Consider the following 25,318-nt stretch of genomic DNA (forward strand, 5'->3'; position numbering starts at 1 on the left):
TTTCTACCGCTTATTCCCTTTCGGGGTCGCGGATCGTATTCTATTATTGTTGTGAAAACGTACAACCAAATTAACACAGCAGCTCAGGTAGATAAGATTCTGAATGATTACATAAAAATAATCAATAAAAATAAAACCATGTCAACTAACAAAAATACTTTAACAGCCATTTTCCTTCTGTCAACACGGGTCTGGTCCGAGAGCGTCGGCATAAACGTGTTCCACTGTACAGTTTTACACAGATAAATAAAAGGTTTTTGAATAGTATTCTGTTTGAGCGCAATTTGTAGAAGATTTGACTTAAAAGTATAAAAAAAAGACAAATGTATTAAATGTGACAAATGTACAATGCAAATTAATACAATTAAATATAAGATGGGCCATAAAAATATTTAAATATATTGACATAATATATAGAAAAATAGAAAGGTTCCAAAAATATTAATAAAAATATAAAGACAAAATATATACATTAGATATGAGGCGATGAGACATGAAATAAATGAAATATAACAAAACAAGTAATAAAATAAGATAAAAATAGAGTTGACATTTAAGGTTTAATTGCAAAATTTTTTGTATTTTTTTATTGCTGGCAAATGCTCAACACTTGCTCAAAGTTACCATTTCTTTGTTATTGTTAGCATGTTCATACACACTGTACTGTACTGTACTGTATTGATGTGTTCAGGTACTTTGTTATTGTTAGCATGTTCATACACACTGTACTGTACTGTACTGTATTGATGTGTTCAGGTACTTTGTTATTGTTAGCATGTTCATACACACTGTACTGTACTGTACTGTATTGATGTGTTCAGGTACTTTGTTATTGTTAGCATGTTCATACACACTACTGTACTGTACTGTACTCTATTGATGTGTTCAGGTACTTTGTTATTGTTAGCATGTTCATACACACTACTGTACTGTACTGTACTCTATTGATGTGTTCAGGTACTTTGTTATTGTTAGCATGTTCATACACACTACTGTACTGTACTGTACTCTATTGATGTGTTCAGGTACTTTGTTATTGTTAGCATGTTCATACACACTACTGTACTGTATTGATGTGTTCAGGTACTTTGTTATTGTTAGCATGTTCATACACACTACTGTACTATACTGTACTGTATTGATGTGTTCAGGTACTTTGTTATTGTTAGCATGTTCATACACACTACTGTACTGTATTGATGTGTTCAGGTACTTTGTTATTGTTAGCATGTTCATACACACTACTGTACTATACTGTACTGTATTGATGTGTTCAGGTACTTTGTTATTGTTAGCATGTTCATACACACTACTGTACTGTATTGATGTGTTCAGGTACTTTGTTATTGTTAGCATGTTCATACACACTACTGTACTATACTGTACTGTATTGATGTGTTCAGGTACTTTGTTATTGTTAGCATGTTCATACACACTACTGTACTGTATTGATGTGTTCAGGTACTTTGTTATTGTTAGCATGTTCATACACACTACTGTACTGTATTGATGTGTTCAGGTACTTTGTTATTGTTAGCATGTTCATACACACTACTGTACTGTATTGATGTGTTCAGGTACTTTGTTATTGTTAGCATGTTCATACACACTACTGTACTGTCCTGTACTGTACTGTATTGATGTGTTCAGGTACTTTTCATTACCTGAAAGAGAACTTCTCCAACGCACCGAGCCTTGACATGAGCGGGCCGTCGCTGTGCATGCTGGTGCGTCTGATGGTGGGCCAGCTGCAGGAGTGTGTGTTTGAGCGTGCTGTACTCACCACGCAGGACACACACTTCCTCTCCCTGCTGGCTCTGGCACAGGAGGCCGCACAGGTGAGTCCTCGGCTGACGTCTCCACCGGAACGGCGACCGGAACTCCTTTGCAATTTTGCACCCGCAGGTGTCGGACTGCTACCTGTCTGTGCAGCAGGCCATGTCGCAGCCGCTGATGAAGGACTATGTTCCCTTTTCCTGGGCGTCCGTGGTGCACGTCAAGTCGGAACACTTCCGAGCGCTCGCACACTACTTTGCTGCCGTGGCGCTGTGTCAACAGACGTGTGAGTAGCACAGCACACACAACACCACTTTGGGGACCGCGTGGGGGTGTGGGCTGAGGGTTCCTGGTTCAATACCCACCTTATACCAACCTCGCCCAGCCGTTGTGTCCTTGAGCAAGACACTTAAATCTTGCTCCTGATGGGTCGTGAAAAGCGATTTGCACTGCAGCTCCCGCCATTAGTGTGTGAATGTGGAAATAGTGTCAAAGCACTTTGAGTACAAACCCTGTTTCCATATGAGTTGGGAAATTGTGTTAGATGTAAATATAAACAGAATACAATGATTTGCAAATCCTTTTCAAGCCATATTCAGTTGAATATGCTACAAAGACAACATATTTGATGTTCAAACTCATAAACTTTGCAAATAATAATTAACTTAGAATTTCAGGGCTGCAACACGTGCCAAAGTAGTTGGGAAAGGGCATGTTCACCACTGTGTTACATCACCTTTTATTTTAACAACACTCAATAAACGTTTGGGAACTGAGGAAAATAATTGTTGAAGCTTTGAAAGTGGAATTCTTTCCCATTCTTGTTTTATGTAGAGCTTCAGTCCTTCAACAGTCCGGGGTCTCCGCTGTCCTATTTTACGCTTCATAATGCGCCACACATTTTCCATGGGAGACAGGTCTGGACTGCAGGCGGGCCAGGAAAGTACCCGCACTCTTTTTTAACGAAGCCACGCTGTTGTAAAACGTGCTGAATGTGGCTTGGCATTGTCTTGCTGAAATAAGCAGGGGCGTCCATGAAAATGACGGCGCTTGGAAGGCACCATATTTTGTTTCCAAAAGCTGTATGTACCTTTCAGCATTAATGGTGCCTTCACAGATGTGTAAGTTACCCATGCCTTGGGCACTAATGCACCCCCATACCATCACACATGCTGGCTTTTACACTTTGCGTCGATAAGTCTGGATGGTTCGCTTGATTGATTGATACTTTTATTAGTAGATTGCACAGTACAGTACATATTCCGTACAATTGACCACTAAATGGTAACACCCCAATAAGTTTTTCAACTTGTTTAAGTCGGGGTCCACGTCAATCTGGCTTCCCCTTTGGTCCAGATGACACAATGTTGAATATTTCCAAAAACAATTTGAAATGTGGACTCGTCAGACCACAGAACACTTTTCCACTTTGCATCAGTCCATCTTAGATGATCTCGGGCCCAGAGAAGCCGGCGGCGTTTTTGGATGTTGTTGATAAATGGCTTTGGCTTTGCATAGTAGAGCTTTAACTTGCACTTACAGATGTAGCGACCAACTGTATTTAGTGACAGTGGTTTTCTGAAGTGTTCCTGAGCCCATGTGGTGATATCCTTTAGAGATTGATGTGGGTTTTTGATACAGTGCTGTCTGAGGGATGGAAGGTCGCGGTCATTCAATGTTGGTTTCCGGCCATGCTGCTTACGTGGAGTGATTTCTCCAGATTCTCTGAACCTTTTGATGATATTATGGAGCGTAGATGTTGAAATCCCTAAATTTCTTGCAATTGCACTTTGAGAAAGGTTGTTCTTAAACTGTTTGACTATTTGCTCACACAGTTGTGGACAAAGGGGTGTACCTCGCCCCATCCTTTCTTGTGAAAGACTGAGCATTTTTTGGGAAGCTGTTTTTATAGCCAATCATGGCACCCACCTGTTCCCAATTAGCCTGCACACCTGTGGGATGTTCCAAATAAGTGTTTGATGAGCATTCGTTTAGTATTTATTGCCACCTTTCCCAACTTCTTTGTCGCGTGTTGCTGGCATCAAATTCTAAAGTTAATGATTATTTGCAAAAAAAAAAAAAGTTTATGAGTTTGAACATGAAATATATTGTCTTTGTAGCATATTCAACTGAATATGGCTTGAAAAGGATTTGCAAATCATTGTATTCTGTTTATATTTACATCTAACATAATTTCCCAACTCATATGGAAACAGGGTTTGTACATACAAGTAGAACCCATTTTCTTTCAAGAGGTGGAATGAGTTTCTATTCTATTTGAATGTAGTCTCTGAAGAAGACGTGGACGCTGAAGAGGAGGCAGAAAAAGCATTTCTCCATTTCTACGTCAACATACCTGCAGAATCACCTGTACCAATGCTTTTAAGAGAGCCGCAAAAAAGACGCAAGCTTGGTGAGTGCAATAATTCACACTAATATTAATAGTACCATATTTTCATAGCATAGGGTGCAGCAAATTATAAGGCGCTTGTTGATGAAATGTCTATTTTTTATGTTTTTTCATACATTTACCTACTCAGTGGCCTAGTGGTTGGAGTGTCCGCCCTGAGGTGGGTAGGTTGTGAGTTCGAACCCCAGCCGAGTCATACCAAAGACTATAAAAATGGGAGCCATTACCTCCCTGCTTGGCACATCAAGGCTTGGAATTGGGGGTTAAATCACCAAAAAATGGCCCTGGAGGCCAGCCTGCTGCTATAGAGTGTTACTCATCCATCCATCACAATGACAGGGAATCAAGCTGTGGTGAAGAAGTTGGGTGGGGTTGGGGTATGTGTGTTTGTCTATATGCCCATTGTCTTTGAGTGTAGTGGTGTTGTGTCCATAGGCCTGGGGCTGTTATGCATGCAATGTAAGCAAAGTCTCTTAAGGATGCGCCCTTTTGTGGGCGGTCCTATTTACGTGCCTCACCTTCGACCGCGTCTTGTCCCCGTCATCTTTGTCGTAGCCTGCAAGGACGCGAGTGGAAGAAGTGTCAAAAGATGGCGCTAACTGTTTTAATGACATTCAGACTTTACTTCAATCAATAACGGAGCAGCATCTTCTCATCCGGAAATGTGTCCCGAGAATATCTAGTAATAAAGTTCCTTGGGTGAATAATGTAAACTCACTTCACCGGTATGTTTTAGCGATTTCATGGCGAGTTTACTGACAGATATAAGTAAGAACTTTACACTACTTTATATTAGAAATGGCAACAGTGGAGGATGAATATCACATAACAAGATTATCGACTACGGTGTTGCACGGACTACAAAGGCGGGATGCAAAACAATAACAGTGCAATACTTTTTCATAACATGGTCACTACTGCCTATTTTCTCTTCTTATATTCTTATTTTAATGTTATATTTTTATTCTCATTGTTGCTTTTTATTACTGTTATTGTAATATTTTTCTGTTTCCTTTTAAACCCCCATTATTTACTTTTTAAATTCCATCTCAATTTTGTACACTGCTGCTGGAATTTATATTTTCCCGAGTGAACTCTCCTGAAGGAATCAATAAAGTACAATCTATCTATCTCAGGGGTGTCAAACTCAAATACAGAGTGGGCCAAAATGTAAAAGTAAACAAAGCCGCGGGCCAAGGTTGAACAAATGAACCTTTTAATAGGGACCAAACAAGTTTTGCATTGAATATTGAAGAAGCAAGGCTTATAGAACTTTATAGTGACATACAAAATCCAGTTGCTAATAATAATTAAAAAATATCAATGGCATAGCAAATAAAATTTAAATACAAATTTGGGGAGGGCAGGGTTTGGTGGTAGTGGGGGTGTATATTGTAGCGTCCCGGAAGAGTTAATGCTGCAAGGGGATCTGGGTATTTGATCTGATGTGTTACGGTGCAGATTTTCTCCCGAAATGTGTTTGTCATTCTTGTTTGGTGTGGGTTCACAGTGTGGCGCATATTTGTAACAGTGTTAAAGTTGTTTATACGGCCACCCTCAGTGTGACCTGTATGGCTGTCGACCAAGTATGCCTTGCATTCACTTGTGTGTGTGTGTTAAAGCCGCATATATGACGTGACCAGGCCGGCACGCTGTTTGTGTGGAGGAAAAGCGGGCGTGATGACAGGTTGTAAAGGCCGCTTAAGGCGGTGCCTTCAAGACACGCCCCCAATATTGTTGTCTGGGTGGAAATTCAGAAGAATGGTTGCCCCGGGAGATTTTCGGGAGGGGCACTGAACTTTGGGAGTCTCCCGGGAAAATTGTGAGGGTTGGCAAGTATGAGTATTAGTCAGTCTACCCCAGGGCAGCTGTGGCTACTGATGTAGCTTACCACCACCAGGTGTGAATGAATGATGAGTCCCACTTCTCTGTGAGCGCTTTGAGTGTTTAGAATAGCGCAATATAAATCTAAGTTTTTTTTGTTTTTTATCAGCGGTGAATGCGGTGCAGTATAATACTGGCGGGCCAGCTCTTATCTTAATTTGATATCACCTCAAGGGCCAAATTAAATTACACGGCGGGCCAGAGTTTGACACCTATGATCTATCTAGTTAGTGCAGTCTCCATGTATCGCTTATGTTTGATTGCCATCTACTGGTCACACTTATCATTACACCATGTACCAAATAAAATTGCTTCTAGGTCGGTAAGCACAACCAAAATTATTCCGTACATTAGATGCATTGTCAATTTTGAGGGGGGAAAAGGATTTAAGTGCGCCTTATAGTCCGGAAAATATGATTGACTGGGAAGAGATACCTAACTTGTGTATTTGTGTTTTGTTTTTTTTAAAGGTAAAGCTCACTTGCGGCTGGCGGTGATGCGACACGAGGAGGCGCTGCGAGTCCACGGTTTGTGTAAGATCTTAAGAAAGATGGACATCTTACAGGATATTCTATCAGTGGCACACAAACGCTCCCTGGAAAAGTACTCAGAAATGGACCGAGAAGACGACTTTGATGAAACTGCTGAGGCTCCCGAGATCCAAGGTAAGTGTAAAGTGATATCATCACAACTAATGATACGGGTCTGTTAGTGGAATGAACAAGTGATATTTCCTCAGCTGCAAGTGGTCTCAAACCCGACATCATCCCAGCCAACTTTTCTACCGTCCAAGTTAAAGACATCTTCCGAAGATTGGTGAGTGATCAAAAGCTGCGGAAATGACTTTTATAGTTTTCATGTTTGAGCATCTATTTGTGCTTCAGGGGCCATTGCCAGTGTTCTGTGCCCGCGTGAGCTGGGTTCCCGCTCGTCCCGTTTGCCTCCCGAGGACAGAAGGTGGATTGGGACTGACGCTCAGAGGAGACTCCCCTGTGTTGGTGGCGGGGGTGGTCCCTGGGGGCTGCGCGGCCGTAAGATCAAACCTTTTCTTTTTTGCTGAGTCTGAAGATCTCTAACAGCTGGGGAGGGAAATATGTCTTTTTATGCAACCAGAAAAATGATTTGCAACATTGGATGCATGCAGCTGAGATAGACTCCAAAAATTACATATTGGGCTTCACTATGTAAAGTGCTATATAAATATAGTTCACTTCACTTCACGTGTGGACTGCACGAACTTGCAAAATTGATAGTATTGCAAAAATTAAAAAATCCTTTTAAAAAAAGTGGAATGAGGTGAAATCTAATGAGAAAAAGTGGCAATGATGACACAAAGCTGCCATCCAGGCAGTTTTTTGTTTCCTTTTGTCTTTATTCTCCATTGCTATTTAAAAAAAATGAATCAATAATCTGTTTTAATGAATTATTACTTATAAATGTTTTATGTGGAAAAAATATTGCATACAGTGGGGCAAAAAAGTATTTAGTCAGCCAGCGATTGTGCAAGTTCTCCCACTTCAAAGGATGACAGAGGTCTGTCATTTTCATCATAGGTACACTTCAACTGTGAGAGACAGAATGTGAAAAAAAAATCCAGGAATTCACATTGTGGGAATTTTAAAGAATTTATTTGTAAATGATGGTGGAAAATAAGTATTTGGTCAACCATTCAAAGCTCTCACTGATGGAAGGAGGTTTTGGCTCCAAATCTCACGATACATGGCCCCATTCATTCTTTCCTTAACACGGATCAATCGTCCTGTCCCCTTAGCAGAAAAACAGCCCCAAAGCATGATGTTTCCACCCCCATGCTTCACAGTAGGTATGGTGTTCTTGGGATGCAACTCAGTATTCTTCTTCTTTTTGGTATAAACTCAACTGGTCGTGTTTGGAGGAAGAAGAATACTGAGTTGCATCCCATGAACACCACACCTACTGTGAAGCATGGGGGTGGAAACATCATGCTTTGGGGCTGTTTTTCTGCTAAGGGGACAGGACGATTGATCCGTGTTAAGGAAAGAATGAATGGGGCCATGTATCCTAAGATTTGGAGACAAAACCTCCTTCCATCAGTGAGAGCTTTGAATGCTTGACCAAATACTTATTTTCCACCATCATTTACAAATAAATTCTTTAAAATTCCTACAATCTGAATTCCTGGATTTTTTTTCACATTCTGTCTCTCACAGTTGAAGTGTACCTATGATGAAAATGACAGACCTCTGTCATCATTTGAAGTGGGAGAACTTGCACAATCTGTGGCTGACTAAATACTTTTTTGCCCCACTGTATGTTGTGTGGTTGCCATCTAAAAACATCAAAGTTTTGACAAATGAGCATAAAACAAACAAAATAATAGTTCAAACTTAAAATCGACAGATATATCGGAAGATGATCTTGAAATTTAAGTGTTAAAAGTAAAAAAAAAACAATAAAAATGTATCACTTTGAGTGGGGAACCTTTCGGATCTAAAATATATTTTGGAGGATTCTATTCAACTTTTCACTGTGATTACTCAAAAATATTAAATATTTAAAATCAATAGTGTCCTGCATTATTGATCTTTGAGGGCTTTAATTACTAAATAAAGGAACTCTCCTGAAGGAATCAATAAAGTACTATCTATCTATCTAAATACTGCATAGTTCAGTTTTACTATAAAAAACAAAGTTGTCTTTGACAGAAAAGGCATAAAACTTTATTTGTTTTACTTTATATCAACCTCAAGTTGATTTGGGGATTTACTGTAAGCATTAAATAACAAATAATAATAACAATTTGACTTATTTTTATCATTTTAGTGACTGAGACCCTCTATGCTCCCCAGGTGCCCTAAGGATTAAAACAAAATCCATATATTTTGTTATGGTTTGAAAATGAAAAATATCAAAATGGCCGCCGCATGCTTACATTTTTATGTGTGCGGCACTCTGTGGAAAAAGTTTGGACACCCCTGGACTAGATGTATACACATCAAGTTTTTTTCATTGCAAATTTTGTTGTTGCTAAACTTTTTTATGGTTGCAAATCAATGTGGTAGTTGTACTATCCATCCATCTTCTTCCGCTTATCCGAGGTCGGGTCGCGGGGGAAACAGCCTAAGCAGGGAAACCCAGACTTCCCTCTCCCCAGCCACTTCGTCTAGCTCTTCCCGGGGGATCCCGAGGCGTTCCCAGGCCAGCCGGGAGACATAGTCTTCCCAACGTGTCCTGGGTCTTCCCCGTGGCCTCCTACCGGTTGGACGTGCCCTAAACACCTCCCTAGGGAGGCGTTTAGGTGGCATCCTGACCAGATGCCCGAACCACCTCATCTGGCTCCTCTCGATGTGGAGGAGCAGCGGCTTTACTTTGAGTTCCTCCCGGATGGCAGAGCTTCTCACCCTATCTCTAAGGGAGAGACCCAAACTCATTTCGGCCGCTTGTACCCGTGATCTTATCCTTCCGGTCATGACCCAAAGCTCATGACCATAGGTGAGGATGGGAACGTAGATCAACCGGTAAATTGAGAGCTTTGCCTTCCGGCTCAGCTCCTTCTTCACCACAACGGATCGATACAGCGTCCGCATTACTGAAGACACCGCACCGATCCGCCTGTCGATCTCACGATCCACTCTTCCCTCACTCGTGAACAAGACTCCTAGGTACTTGAACTCCTCCACTTGGGGCAGGGTCTCCCCCCAACCCGGGCAAGAACCATGGACTCTGAAGTGAATTATATTTATATAGCGCTTTTCTCTAGTGACTTAACGTGCTTTACATAGTGAAAGCCAATACCTAAGTTCCATTTAAAGCAGTGTGGGTGTCACTGGGGATAGGTTGACTGGCAACACTAAATGGTCCCTAGTGTGTGAATGTTGTCTGTCTATCTGTGTTGGCCCTGTGATGAGGTGGCGACTTGTCCAGGGTGTACCCCGCCTTTCACCCGATTGTAGCTGAGATAGGCACCAGCGCCCCCCTTGACCCCAAAAGGGAATAAGCGGTAAAAAATGGATGGATTGATGGGTGTCAGTGAGAGCAGGTGGTTCAAGTGTCTTGCCCAAGGACACAATGGCAGCAACTAGGATGGCAGAAGCGGGGATCGAGCACAGCTACTCTACCAATCGAGCTATACCGCCCCAAACTGTACTGGCCAACTCTGGACTTGGAGGTGCTGATTCTCATCCCAGTCGCTTAAGTTTTATTGTTGCTAATTTTTTTGGGCAGCTGCAAGTCACTTTTTTGGTTGGAAATATTTTTTGTTGTGGTTGAAAATCTTTTGGGTTGTTGCAATTTTTTGGGGGTCGCAAATCTTTTTTCTTTCTGGTTACAAATATTTTTTGTGGTTGCATAACCTGTTTTGGGGTTGCAATTTTTGGGGCAAATCACTCTTTTAGTTTACAAATATTTTTTGGGGTTCCAAATCTTTTTGGTGGTTGCAAGTAATTGTGGTTGTTACAACTCAACTTTAATCTTGTGGGCGGGGCTTCCTCCAAACAATATTGTTGTATTGTATATTAAGTATGTGTCCATGAAAGGAAATTTTATGACTTTTCTTAATTTGATTACGTGATATGGTATGATTTTATTGCATGATTTTTGTATCTCTTTAATTGAGGTAGCCAGGGACTGCAGATGGAAATGAGCTATTTAGCTATAATCTGGTACACAACATATCTATCTGTCTTTGAGCTTCGTGTTTCTGTGCATTGTCCCTTCAAATGAAGACTAAACTAAAGTAAAATATGTTAGAAACATTTTTAATTGGTCAGTCTGGGATGAATGTGTGACCATAGGGGCGTGACTGCTGACTACTTCTGCCCTCACACATTTAGAGCAGAATTCTGAAGACTAGGACTGGGCGACACTGAACAGTAAAAAGGCTACAAACATTGTTTAGAGAAAATTAATAGTAAAAAAAAAAAAAGGATTGTTACCCAAAAAAAGATCATTCTACAAGTTTTGGTTAGTTGCATAAATCAGTGTTTTTCAACCTTTTTTGAGCCAAGGCACCATTTTCTGTGTTGACAAAACGTGGAGACACACCGCCAGCAGAAATCATTCAAAAACAAAACTCAGTTGACAGTAGAAAGTCGTTGTTGCAATTGTTGGATATGACTTTAAAGCATAAGCAAGCATGCGTGTGTAGTCTTTTACTTCTTGACTTGCGCTCCTATTTTGGTGGCTTTTTCTCTTTTTTTGGTATTTTCCTGTAGCAGTTTCATGTCCTCCTTTGAGCGATATTTCTACTTTGTTTTAGCAATCAAGAATATTTCAGTTGTTTTTATGCTCCATTGTGGAGACATTGTTGATTGTCATGTCATGTTCGGATGTACATTTTGGACGCCATCTTTGCTCCACAGCAAGTCTTTGCTGTCGTCCAGCATTCTGTGTTTGTTTACTTTGTAACCCGTCCAGTTTTAGTTTCGCTTAGCTTCAATACCTTTTCTTAGGGGCACTCACCTTTTGTTTATTTTTGTTTCAAGCTTTAGACGGGTTTTTTTTACCTGCACACTGTCTCCCGCTGTTTTCGACATCTACGAAGCAATTAGCTACCCGCTGCCCCCTACTGATATGGAAGAGTATTACACGGTTACTTTGCCAAGCTCTTGACAACACCCACACTCAACTACAACACATCATTAGCAGACTAGAATTACTGCTTTGCATAAAGTATTTTTAACCCAAAGAGGTGAAATGACAATCTCACAGTGGTTGAAAAACACTGACATAAAGATCTCCATATAAAATCACATCGATATAACTGTTTATTATTCTTCCTTACTCTAGAAAATGGTGTTCATTTGTATATCTGGATCTCATAGTTTTTTTTAAACATGAATAAATGTCTTTACTTGCTCCTGAAAGGAGTCAGGACTGAGGGAAGGAGACTACATCGTGGCGGTGGATGGACAGGACTGTAAGTGGGCCAAACACGCTGAAGTGGTGAATATGCTGAAGAACTGCAGCGACAGAGGGGTGGAGCTTAGCGTGATTACCTTGCATTCGCACGATGCTCAGGTACCTTCTCCTGTAGTCCATCTTGTATACTTTTATTATCCTGGCACAGTCACATGACAGCCCCCCCCCCCCAATCTGAACAGGTGGCAAAGAGAGCCTTCATGGGGTCTCACGGCGGCGACAAAGAGAACTCCCTGCAGAGGGTTCTGGGCGTGGCTAAAGGACAGAGCTCCGCCTCCTTACTAAACTGGAACAGGAAGAAGAAAAGGGAAAGCAACGTGACGTCTAAGAGACTTGGAAGCACTTTCACTTTGTCTTTTGGGAGCCTCAGAGACACAGAAGGCATGTATTGACATTTGGAAAAAAACTTTCAAAAGTAAACAAGTATATAAGTTGTCATCATTAGCACTGCTAAAGAAAATATTACAAAAAACTGTCAACTGGTGCACTTGCATACTTACTTCGTCTGTAAGTGCATAAGTGTGTTGAATAAGCATACTTACACTAAAGTCTTTAACTGCATGGTATACAGTACTCAGAATTAGGGATGTCCAATAATATCAGACTGCCAATATTATCAGCCGATAAATGCTTTAAAATGTGATATCGGAAATGATCAGTTTCAAAATTATCAGTATCGGTTTCAATAAGTAAAATGTATGACTTTTTAAAACGTCGCTGTGTACACGGACGCAGGGAGAAGTACGGAGCGCCAATAAACCTTAAAGCAGGGGTCTCAGACGGGACCTTCTTTTGCGGCCCCCACCTTTATATAACATTTTAATGTTAGTGCTGACTGCGAGTTTTATATGAAGGCCGTTGTGTTGTTTGGCTCCAAAATGGCTCTTTCAATGTTCTGGGTAGCCTACCCCTGCATTAGTGGAAAAGCGGCAAATGAGTGAAAGCGACGGAGACGTTGCCATGGAGACGAGGGTTTTCTTACGTGCCTGGCTGCAGTCACACCGCGACACCTGTCCGTCAGTAATAACAGTCCCCGATAACCTGGACATATTCAAACCATTATTTGTTTTTTTTATTGTTTAATTTGCATTGGCTCACTTGATGAACACTACATATATTTCTATATGACGCCGGATAACACTTTTTTGCGCTCGTTATCCCGGTACTTTCCCGGCTATTATCCACCCACCGCCGTGTTGTTATAGGGAGGAAAAGCGGAGCGACACACATTGTGGAGATAACATTCTCCGTGCGTGGGCCAAATACAAATATATTCAATAACCCCAAACATGTCTTTTTCAAAGCCTGCAGTGAAGAGAAAGGTTTGTGAGGAGAAAATACAATTCCAGGAATAGTGTGAGATGCAACATTTCTGAGCACAGGAGCACCCCAACTTGTCTTATTTTGTTAAGAAATCTTTTCTCGCGGCCCAGCCTCACTCAGACTCTGCATCCAGTGGCCCCCAGGTAAATTGAGTTTGAGACCCCTGCCTTAAAGGCACTGCCTTAGCGTGCCGGCCCAATCACATGAGTTTTCACACACACATAAGTGCATGCAAGGCATACTTGGTCAACAGCCATACAGGTTACATGGAGGGTGGCCGTATAAACAACTTTAACACTGTTACAAATATGCGCCACACGGTGAACCCACACCAAACAAGAATGACAAACACATTTCAGGAGAACATCCACACCGTAACACAACATAAACCACAGAATACCCAGATGCCCTTGCAGCACTAACTCTTCCGGGACACTACAATATACACCCCCCGCAACTAATCCTTACCTTCCCCCCAACTCAACCCCGCCCACCTCAACCTCCTCATGCTCTCTCTGGGAGAGCATGTCCCAAATTCCAAGCTGCTGTTTTGAGGCATGTTAAAAGAAAATGCTGCACTTTGTGACTGCAATAATAAATATGGCAGTGCCATGTTGGCATTTTTTTCCATAACTTGAGTTGATTTATTTTGGACAACCTTGTTACATTGTTTAATGCACCCAGTGGGGCATCACAACAAAATTAGCATAATAATGTGTTCATTCCACCACTCTATATATCGGTATCGGTTTATATCGGAATCGGTAATTAAGAGTTGGACAATATCGGATACAGGCAAAAAAGCCATAATCGGACATCTTTACTCAAAGTGGTAAATGTCGCCATCTTGCCTGGAAGGAAGGGGCGGGATTAATTATAGTCGTTGCCGTTCACAATTATAAAGGAGGTAAAAAACCGAAGGTAAATATTGTGATGTCATTTCACTCACCTGAAATTATTCAGGAACTAAGCACACTGTACACAGTATACTTGCGGAAGTTGTACTGACGCGAGTAGTCCATTTGAGACACAGTTATTGGGGCGGTATAGCTCGGTTGCTAGAGTGTTCCAGGTTCGATCCCCACTGCCGCTGTGTCCTTGGGCAAGACACTTTACCCACCTGCTCCCAGTGCCACCCACACTGCTTTAAATGGAACTTAGATATTGGCTTCCACTATGTAAAAGCGCTTTGAGTCACTAGAGAAAAGCGCTATGTAAAAATAATTCACTTCACTTATCAAATTTGACATGTATTGATCTTAGGGATGGGTACTGGATCTGGTACTATAGTAGGCTTTGTTGGACATGACGTCACTCAGCCAAACTCCCTCTAAAAAATGTTGCAATTTACAGACAGATACAAAGCAAGTACTTGGAAGAAAACATTTAAATGTAAAGTAAGGCTCCACTCTACCAAAATGTGCTAGCTTGATGCTAGTTTACATTGGATTTGCCATAGACAGGCTACAATTAGCACGAGCGATTTTACATTGTGATTTCAACACCTCCAAATTTAGTCATGACGACTACAACTAAAATAGATGCCAAAATCAAAAAGCTGGTGTATAATCAGCACGATACTTACAGTATAACACTTTGTAGGGCACAACACCACATTCAACTTACTAGTTGTAATTGCAAATGGGGCTCAAACAGGAAATAACACCTGGACTGCACTTTTATGATCAGCTCTTTTTACATGCTAAATTCCAGCCGTCCCGTTTTATACCGCTTGTCTCTTTTGGGGTCGCAGGGGGTGCTTAGCTGTATTCGGGCGGAAGGCGGGGTACACCATGGACAAGTCACCACCTCATCACAGTACATGTTAAATTAAAAAAAATCTAATTTAATAAACAGACAATATTGATTAATACACAAACAGTACCAAAAACTGGTACTGTTGAGTACTTGTATCAATCCCCAGGTACCAGGAGTTGGTACCATATCGGTTCAAATGTGAATGGTACTCATCCCTGTGTGGTGCATAGTAAGGAAGACATAATAATAATAATAATAATAAAGTCAACAATCTTATTCAATAAATGTAAAACAGTATGTTACGGGAACTGGAAAGCGCGATTCAGTTTTGTTATACTTTTTCTTTAGCAGTGTTTTTAATGTAATTTTGTTTAAAAAAAAATCTTTCCACTGAACTAATGTTTTTTTTTTTTTTTTTTACAGCCAACGAATAATAACTTTTAGAACATGTTTTTTTTAACATAAACTAAAATGCCTAGCTTCAGTTGAAGTCAAGTCTAGTATCAGTGCGAGGACACAAAAGCAGTGTTGTTTTTTACTGTGAACTTCATGTTTCTTCTTCAATGTTTTTTTTAATAAACATCTTTAAAATTGTACTTCATAATTATTGTTGTACCTTCTTAGTGTATGAAAAGTGGAACACAAATGATGCAAACTGACAGCTTGTGAGTCAGCAAATGTGTCATGAACTTTTACACTTCATTCTTTTCAGTAAAATACTTCAATAAGTATACTGGGTTGTACTCCATGCCGTGAAGTACTCCAGCAAATACTTCAATAAGTATACTGGGTTGTACTCCATGCCGTTAAGTACTCCAGCAAATACTTCAATAAGTATACTGGGTTGTACTCCATGCCGTGAAGTACTCCAGCAAATACTTCAATAAGTATACTGGGTTGTACTCCATGCCATGAAGTACTCCAGCAAATACTTGAATAAGTATACTGGGTTGTACTCCATGCCGTGAAGTACTCCAGCAAATACTTCAATAAGTATACTGGGTTGTACTCCATGCCGTTAAGTACTCCAGCAAATACTTCAATAAGTATACTGGGTTGTACTCCATGCCGTGAAGTACTCCAGCAAATACTTCAATAAGTATACTGGGTTGTACTCCAGGCCATGAAGTACTCCAGCAAATACTTGAATAAGTATACTGGGTTGTACTCCAGGCCATGAAGTACTCCAGCAAATACTTGAATAAGTATACTGGGTTGTACTCCAGGCCATGAAGTACTCCAGCAAATACTTGAATAAGTATACTGGGTTGTACTCCAGGCCGTGAAGTACTCCAGCAAATACTTCAATAAGTATACTGGGTTGTACTCCATGCCGTGAAGTACTCCAGCAAATACTTCAATAAGTATACTGGGTTGTACTCCATGTAGTGAAGTACTCCAGCAAATACTTCAATAAGTATACTGGGTTGTACTCCATGCAGTGAAGTACTCCAGCAAATACTTCAATAAGTATACTGGGTTGTACTCCATGCCGTGAAGTACTCCAGCAAATACTTCAATAAGTATACTGGGTTGTACTCCATGCCGTGAAGTACTCCAGCAAATACTTCAATAAGTATACTGGGTTGTACTCCATGCAGTGAAGTACTCCAGCAAATACTTCAATAAGTATACTGGGTTGTACTCCATGCAGTGAAGTACTCCAGCAAATACTTCAATAAGTATACTGGGTTGTACTCCATGCCGTGAAGTACTCCAGCAAATACTTCAATAAGTATACTGGGTTGTACTCCATGCCGTGAAGTACTCCAGCAAATACTTCAATAAGTATACTGGGTTGTACTCCATGCCGTGAAGTACTCCAGCAAATACTTCAATAAGTATACTGGGTTGTACTCCATGCCGTGAAGTACTCCAGCAAATACTTCAATAAGTATACTGGGTTGTACTCCATGCCGTTAAGTACTCCAGCAAATACTTCAATAAGTATACCTGGTTGTACTCCATGCCGTTAAGTACTCCAGCAAATACTTCAATAAGTATACTGGGTTGTACTCCATGCCGTGAAGTACTCCAGCAAATACTTCAATAAGTATACTGGGTTGTACTCCAGGCCATGAAGTACTCCAGCAAATACTTGAATAAGTATACTGGGTTGTACTCCAGGCCATGAAGTACTCCAGCAAATACTTGAATAAGTATACTGGGTTGTACTCCAGGCCATGAAGTACTCCAGCAAATACTTGAATAAGTATACTGGGTTGTACTCCAGGCCGTGAAGTACTCCAGCAAATACTTGAATAAGTATACTGGGTTGTACTCCAGGCCGTGAAGTACTCCAGCAAATACTTGAATAAGTATACTGGGTTGTACTCCATGCCGTGAAGTACTCCAGCAAATACTTGAATAAGTATACTGGGTTGTACTCCAGGCCGTGAAGTACTCCAGCAAATACTTGAATAAGTATACTGGGTTGTACTCCATGCCGTGAAGTACTCCAGCAAATACTTCAATAAGTATACTGGGTTGTACTCCATGCAGTGAAGTACTCCAGCAAATACTTCAATAAGTATACTGGGTTGTACTCCATGCAGTGAAGTACTCCAGCAAATACTTCAATAAGTATACTGGGTTGTACTCCATGCCGTGAAGTACTCCAGCAAATACTTCAATAAGTATACTGGGTTGTACTCCATGCCGTGAAGTACTCCAGCAAATACTTCAATAAGTATACTGGGTTGTACTCCATGCCGTGAAGTACTCCAGCAAATACTTCAATAAGTATACTGGGTTGTACTCCATGCCGTGAAGTACTCCAGCAAATACTTCAATAAGTATACTGGGTTGTACTCCATGCCGTGAAGTACTCCAGCAAATACTTCAATAAGTATACTGGGTAGTACTCCATGCCGTGAAGTACTCCAGCAAATACTTCAATAAGTATACTGGGTTGTACTCCATGCCGTGAAGTACTCCAGCAAATACTTCAATAAGTATACTGGGTTGTACTCCATGCCGTGAAGTACTCCAGCAAATACTTCAATAAGTATACTGGGTTGTACTCCATGCCGTGAAGTACTCCAGCAAATACTTGAATAAGTATACTGGGTTGTACTCCATGCCGTGAAGTACTCCAGCAAATACTTCAATAAGTATACTGGGTTGTACTCCATGCCGTGAAGTACTCCAGCAAATACTTCAATAAGTATACTGGGTTGTACTCCATGCCGTGAAGTACTCCAGCAAATACTTCAATAAGTATACTGGGTTGTACTCCATGCCGTTAAGTACTCCAGCAAATACTTCAATAAGTATACTGGGTTGTACTCCATGCCGTGAAGTACTCCAGCAAATACTTCAATAAGTATACTGGGTTGTACTCCAGGCCATGAAGTACTCCAGCAAATACTTGAATAAGTATACTGGGTTGTACTCCAGGCCATGAAGTACTCCAGCAAATACTTGAATAAGTATACTGGGTTGTACTCCAGGCCATGAAGTACTCCAGCAAATACTTGAATAAGTATACTGGGTTGTACTCCAGGCCATGAAGTACTCCAGCAAATACTTGAATAAGTATACTGGGTTGTACTCCAGGCCGTGAAGTACTCCAGCAAATACTTGAATAAGTATACTGGGTTGTACTCCAGGCCGTGAAGTACTCCAGCAAATACTTGAATAAGTATACTGGGTTGTACTCCAGGCCGTGAAGTACTCCAGCAAATACTTCAATAAGTATACTGGGTTGTACTCCATGCCGTGAAGTACTCCAGCAAATACTTCAATAAGTATACTGGGTTGTACTCCATGCCGTGAAGTACTCCAGCAAATACTTCAATAAGTATACTGGGTTGTACTCCATGCCGTGAAGTACTCCAGCAAATACTTCAATAAGTATACTGGGTTGTACTCCAGGCCGTGAAGTACTCCAGCAAATACTTCAATAAGTATACTGGGTTGTACTCCAGGCCGTGAAGTACTCCAGCAAATACTTCAATAAGTATACTGGGTTGTACTCCATGCCGTGAAGTACTCCAGCAAATACTTCAATAAGTATACTGGGTTGTACTCCATGCCGTGAAGTACTCCAGCAAATACTTCAATAAGTATACTGGGTTGTACTCCATGCCGTGAAGTACTCCAGCAAATACTTCAATAAGTATACTGGGTTGTACTCCATGCCGTGAAGTACTCCAGCAAATACTTCAATAAGTATACTGGGTTGTACTCCATGCCGTGAAGTACTCCAGCAAATACTTGAATAAGTATACTGGGTTGTACTCCAGGCCGTGAAGTACTGCAGCAAATACTTCAATAAGTATACTGGGTTGTACTCCATGCCGTGAAGTACTCCAGCAAATACTTCAATAAGTATACTGGGTTGTACTCCATGCCGTGAAGTACTCCAGCAAATACTTCAATAAGTATACTGGGTTGTACTCCATGCCGTGAAGTACTCCAGCAAATACTTCAATAAGTATACTGGGTTGTACTCCATGCCGTGAAGTACTCCAGCAAATACTTGAATAAGTATACTGGGTTGTACTCCAGGCCGTGAAGTACTCCAGCAAATACTTCAATAAGTATACTGGGTTGTACTCCAGGCCGTGAAGTACTCCAGCAAATACTTCAATAAGTATACTGGGTTGTACTCCATGCCGTGAAGTACTCCAGCAAATACTTCAATAAGTATACTGGGTTGTACTCCATGCCGTGAAGTACTCCAGCAAATACTTCAATAAGTATACTGGGTTGTACTCCATGCCGTGAAGTACTCCAGCAAATACTTCAATAAGTATACTGGGTTGTACTCCATGCCGTGAAGTACTCCAGCAAATACTTCAATAAGTATACTGGGTTGTACTCCATGCCGTGAAGTACTCCAGCAAATACTTCAATAAGTATACTGGGTTGTACTCCATGCCGTGAAGTACTCCAGCAAATACTTCAATAAGTATACTGGGTTGTACTCCATGCCGTGAAGTACTCCAGCAAATACTTCAATAAGTATACTGGGTTGTACTCCATGCCGTGAAGTACTCCAGCAAATACTTCAATAAGTATACTGGGTTGTACTCCATGCCGTGAAGTACTCCAGCAAATACTTCAATAAGTATACTGGGTTGTACTCCATGCCGTGAAGTACTCCAGCAAATACTTCAATAAGTATACTGGGTTGTACTCCATGCCGTGAAGTACTCCAGCAAATACTTCAATAAGTATACTGGGTTGTACTCCATGCCGTGAAGTACTCCAGCAAATACTTCAATAAGTATACTGGGTTGTACTCCATGCCGTGAAGTACTCCAGCAAATACTTCAATAAGTATACTGGGTTGTACTCCATGCCGTGAAGTACTCCAGCAAATACTTCAATAAGTATACTGGGTTGTACTCCATGCCGTGAAGTACTCCAGCAAATACTTCAATAAGTATACTGGGTTGTACTCCATGCCGTGAAGTACTCCAGCAAATACTTCAATAAGTATACTGGGTTGTACTCCAGGCCGTGAAGTACTCCAGCAAATACTTCAATAAGTATACTGGGTTGTACTCCAGGCCGTGAAGTACTCCAGCAAATACTTCAATAAGTATACTGGGTTGTACTCCAGGCCGTGAAGTACTCCAGCAAATACTTCAATAAGTATACTGGGTTGTACTCCAGGCCGTGAAGTACTCCAGCAAATACTTCAATAAGTATACTGGGTTGTACTCCATGCCGTGAAGTACTCCAGCAAATACTTCAATAAGTATACTGGGTTGTACTCCATGCCGTGAAGTACTCCAGCAAATACTTCAATAAGTATACTGGGTTGTACTCCATGCCGTGAAGTACTCCAGCAAATACTTCAATAAGTATACTGGGTTGTACTCCATGCCGTGAAGTACTCCAGCAAATACTTCAATAAGTATACTGGGTTGTACTCCATGCCGTGAAGTACTCCAGCAAATACTTGAATAAGTATACTGGGTTGTACTCCAGGCCGTGAAGTACTGCAGCAAATACTTCAATAAGTATACTGGGTTGTACTCCATGCCGTGAAGTACTCCAGCAAATACTTCAATAAGTATACTGGGTTGTACTCCATGCCGTGAAGTACTCCAGCAAATACTTCAATAAGTATACTGGGTTGTACTCCATGCCGTGAAGTACTCCAGCAAATACTTCAATAAGTATACTGGGTTGTACTCCATGCCGTGAAGTACTCCAGCAAATACTTGAATAAGTATACTGGGTTGTACTCCAGGCCGTGAAGTACTCCAGCAAATACTTCAATAAGTATACTGGGTTGTACTCCAGGCCGTGAAGTACTCCAGCAAATACTTCAATAAGTATACTGGGTTGTACTCCATGCCGTGAAGTACTCCAGCAAATACTTCAATAAGTATACTGGGTTGTACTCCATGCCGTGAAGTACTCCAGCAAATACTTCAATAAGTATACTGGGTTGTACTCCATGCCGTGAAGTACTCCAGCAAATACTTCAATAAGTATACTGGGTTGTACTCCATGCCGTGAAGTACTCCAGCAAATACTTCAATAAGTATACTGGGTTGTACTCCATGCCGTGAAGTACTCCAGCAAATACTTCAATAAGTATACTGGGTTGTACTCCATGCCGTGAAGTACTCCAGCAAATACTTCAATAAGTATACTGGGTTGTACTCCATGCCGTGAAGTACTCCAGCAAATACTTCAATAAGTATACTGGGTTGTACTCCATGCCGTGAAGTACTCCAGCAAATACTTCAATAAGTATACTGGGTTGTACTCCATGCCGTGAAGTACTCCAGCAAATACTTCAATAAGTATACTGGGTTGTACTCCATGCCGTGAAGTACTCCAGCAAATACTTCAATAAGTATACTGGGTTGTACTCCATGCCGTGAAGTACTCCAGCAAATACTTCAATAAGTATACTGGGTTGTACTCCATGCCGTGAAGTACTCCAGCAAATACTTCAATAAGTATACTGGGTTGTACTCCAGCAAATCACTCCTCTCTTCCTGTCAATGACTACAATATTTGACTTTTTCCCTCTATTTTCTACTAATGAATTGCAACCACTCAAGTTAGTCCCTCCCTTTGCGCCACGTAGCCAAGATGGAGACCGACTATTGAGTGTGTTAGTATATCTCATAGTCATCATTGTAATTGTCACCAACGTCCCATTAGGTGTGAGTTTTTCCTTGCCCTTATGTGGGCTCTACCGAGGATGTTGTTGTGGTTTGTGCAGCCCTTTGAGACACTCGTGATTTAGGGCTATATCAAAATAATAGATTGATTAATTGACTGTTAACTGACTTATATACTCTTGCTTTTAAGAGTATTTACTTTTTTAGAGAACATCTCCATTTATTACAATCTAAAGTTTTTACTGGTAATATTTTAAAACAATATTATGATTAAAAGTAGAACACAGTAAACTATTACTTTACATTAAGAAGGTATTCCCAGCGCTTTACTTTTTTTTACATATTGTTTCAGGCATATTTCAAAATGTATACAGTTCTTTCTTTCCCTCAAACTTCTACAATGACAACATGAAGATGTAAGAACTAAGATGCACATGAGGACTTACAGCCATGAAGCTAAAAATGTAGCTGAGGTGGATCCGGTTTCCGCTCATAATCCTTTGGTTTCCACTCATAATTTCCAGTTTATTTGCTTAAATAAGGTGGTTTTCCTGTGGTACCTGTAGTTGATGATGGCGTGCTTGATCTCGGCTCAGTCCTGGTCCTTCTCTATTTGGAGAGTGCCGACCCGAGCCCGCTGTGTTCGAGCTCGGCTATGACCGCCATGTGTTTGAAATGGGCAGGGTGGTGGTTAAAGGTCTCCACCAAGCGGTGCGTCTCCTGCCTCTGCGTGCCGTAAAAGAGCTGCACCTGATTGGCCAGGCACTGAGCTTGGTGGACGGTCTGAAAGGAGAGTTTGACTTTCAAAATGTCATCCATATCTAACAGTCTATGGTTGTGGTTATTTGCATATGCATACAATTACAAAATGATACATCGCATTTCCAGTTTCTCATTACATGTCCAAAACTGAGTAAGAAAAAAGCATAGTTTATTTAATCCTTCCACTTTGCGTTTCATAGCATTTCCTACCACGTTTGTTTGTAGTTAATCTGCAACACAACAGTGAATAAATATATTTAATAAGTAATTAAATAAATAATAAATCCATAAACAATAAATAAAGAAGTTATGATTCACATAATGAGACAAATAAGATTATTTCAAGTTTCAATAAATGTCAAAACGTTTATCAGAATTCTTCTTCTTTATGCTTTGTAAACTCTGAGTTTAAACACGTTCTCAAACTATAATTCCATGATTTAAGGCCAGATAATAATATACTAAAAAGTAGGGTTGTAACGGTACACAAAAATGTCGGTTCGGTACGTACCTCGGTTCAGAGGTCCCGGTTTGGTTCATTTTCAGTACAGTAAGAAAACAACAAAATATAAATTTTTTGGTTATTTATTTAACAAATTTGCAAAACCTTCCTCCAAAAATATTTTTCTAAGTGGAATATTTGATGTGAAGTAATGGGAACCTTGGATAGCTCAATAATTCATAACATTGATTTTGATTCAATATTATGTTTTAAGCAATGACAGTTTGAAAGAAAATAAAACAGCTTTGTTTTATTAGTCAACGTTGCAACTTTTTCTAAATGACATTTAACCTTCAAGCTTTTTTATTTCACTTTTGTTTATGTTTTTGTTTATTTTAAATGTAGTTTTAGAATGTGCCGTGGGCCTTTAAAACATTAGCTGTGGGCCACCAATGGCCTCCGGGGCACACTTTTGACACCCCTGCTAAAAATAAAATCTGATAAATCAATGGATAAAAAGCAGAGCCTGACGACGCATGCGCGTTTATCATAACTCTCTCTGTCTCTGCCCCTCCCTCACCAGTGCTGCTGCGTGCACTATTTGTTTTGTTTTTAACCCCTTCTTAACCCTGAAAATACACACAACCCTAACTTAAAACGCCGGACATTTGAGGCATTTAAGAAACTCCACCCGGACAGCCCTGCAAAAGAGGACATGTCCGCTGAAAAGAGGAGGTATGGTCAGTCTATCCTAGCCCGGTCGCTGCTAGCATGCCGTGTGTGTAATGTTTACACAACGTGCAGTACGCTACTTAATATGTCTGCTAACAAAACTCATTCAGTTGGAGGGTCTTCCAGCTCTGGCTTTTACATGTTGTCCTAGCCCGGTCGCTGCTAGTGTTTGTACTCGTTCGGTACACGTCCGAACCAAAAGGAAACCCCCGTACCAAAACGGTTCAATACAAATACACGAACCGTTACACTCCTACTAAAAAAGGTCTTAAAATATTTATATGCATGCACAACATTTAGTTGCATTTTCCCGTAGGTTGGGAATCATTTTTGTCCATTTATGAGTAGTAAGTTAATAGTTTGCTTTGTACATCATTTTGGCTGTTTGCAAATGCACCAAATAATTGGATTTCAGTATTTTTATACAATGAATAAAGGGTTCGACTGTTATTTATATCTAAAATATGTATTGTTCCATTGACCTTTATTGTAAAAATTCACATTTTTAAAAATGTGTTAGCTCCATGCTAATTTACATTGGATAAGTCATATACATGCTAGTGATTAGCATTAGCAATTTTACATGGCAGGTTTACACCTTGGTAATGAAAACTACAACTAAGTTGCACGTTACAAACATACAACTAGCACGTAATAAGTACAATACTTACAGTAGTGTTGTCCCGATACCAATGTTTTGGTAACAGTTACAAAATTATTTTGATACTTCTCTGTACTTTGATACTTTTCTAAATAAAGGGGACCACAAAAAACGGCATTATTGGCTTTATTTTAACAAACAAATCTTACGGTACATTAAACATATGTTTCTTATTGCCTTAAATAAAGTAGTGAACATGCAAGGCATTGTCTTTTAGTTGAAAGTAAACAAACAAAAGCTCCTAATTTAGACTGCTGACATATGCAAAAACATATTGTGGCCTCAATTTAATTATTAAGGACAAGTGGTAGAAAATGAATGATTAATCTACTTGTTCATTTACTGTTACTTTCTCTTTTAACATGTTTTATCTACACTTCTGTTCAAATGTAACAATCACTCATTCTTCTGTTGTTTGATACTTTACATTAGTTCTGGATGATACCGCACATTTGGGTATCAATCCGATACCAAGTCGTTACACCTGTTATAATTTAGGTTCTCATGTGTCCAGGGACGTATTTCCTGAGTTAATAAACATGATATACTTTTTTTTTTTTTTAAATAAAAGAAGA

At 40.3% G+C, this 25,318-nt stretch overlaps 2 protein-coding genes across 5 annotated transcripts in view; one reads left to right on the forward strand and one right to left on the reverse strand.

Annotated features, from left to right (window-relative positions):
* rhpn1 (rhophilin, Rho GTPase binding protein 1) overlaps nt 1–15,645 on the forward strand; it is a 38,230-nt gene extending 22,585 nt beyond the window's left edge. Inside the window, exons 9-16 of the mRNA XM_061882938.1 lie at nt 1,651–1,838; nt 1,906–2,062; nt 4,064–4,189; nt 6,541–6,735; nt 6,810–6,886; nt 6,955–7,101; nt 11,915–12,067; nt 12,151–15,645. Of these exons, the coding sequence (XP_061738922.1) occupies nt 1,651–1,838; nt 1,906–2,062; nt 4,064–4,189; nt 6,541–6,735; nt 6,810–6,886; nt 6,955–7,101; nt 11,915–12,067; nt 12,151–12,360 (1,253 nt within the window). The 3' untranslated portion in view covers nt 12,361–15,645. The remainder of the gene's footprint in view (nt 1–1,650; nt 1,839–1,905; nt 2,063–4,063; nt 4,190–6,540; nt 6,736–6,809; nt 6,887–6,954; nt 7,102–11,914; nt 12,068–12,150) is intronic.
* atpaf1 (ATP synthase mitochondrial F1 complex assembly factor 1) overlaps nt 4,123–25,318 on the reverse strand; it is a 32,104-nt gene continuing 10,908 nt past the window's right edge. For 2 of the 4 annotated variants that reach the window (XM_061882939.1, XM_061882942.1), the window contains exons 9-10: nt 22,707–22,929; nt 11,792–12,254 (exon numbers count right to left, since the gene is read on the reverse strand). In XM_061882939.1, coding sequence (XP_061738923.1) covers nt 22,756–22,929 — 174 coding nt within the window. In that variant the 3' untranslated portion in view covers nt 11,792–12,254; nt 22,707–22,755. Of the gene's footprint in view, nt 4,743–5,380; nt 7,150–11,791; nt 12,255–22,706; nt 22,930–25,318 lie in introns of those variants that run through there. The other 2 variants (XM_061882940.1, XM_061882941.1) reach the window with 2 other exon arrangements.

The sequence above is a fragment of the Nerophis ophidion genome, linkage group LG22, assembly GCF_033978795.1.
Source record: "Nerophis ophidion isolate RoL-2023_Sa linkage group LG22, RoL_Noph_v1.0, whole genome shotgun sequence".
Taxonomy (NCBI): Eukaryota; Metazoa; Chordata; class Actinopteri; order Syngnathiformes; family Syngnathidae; genus Nerophis; species Nerophis ophidion.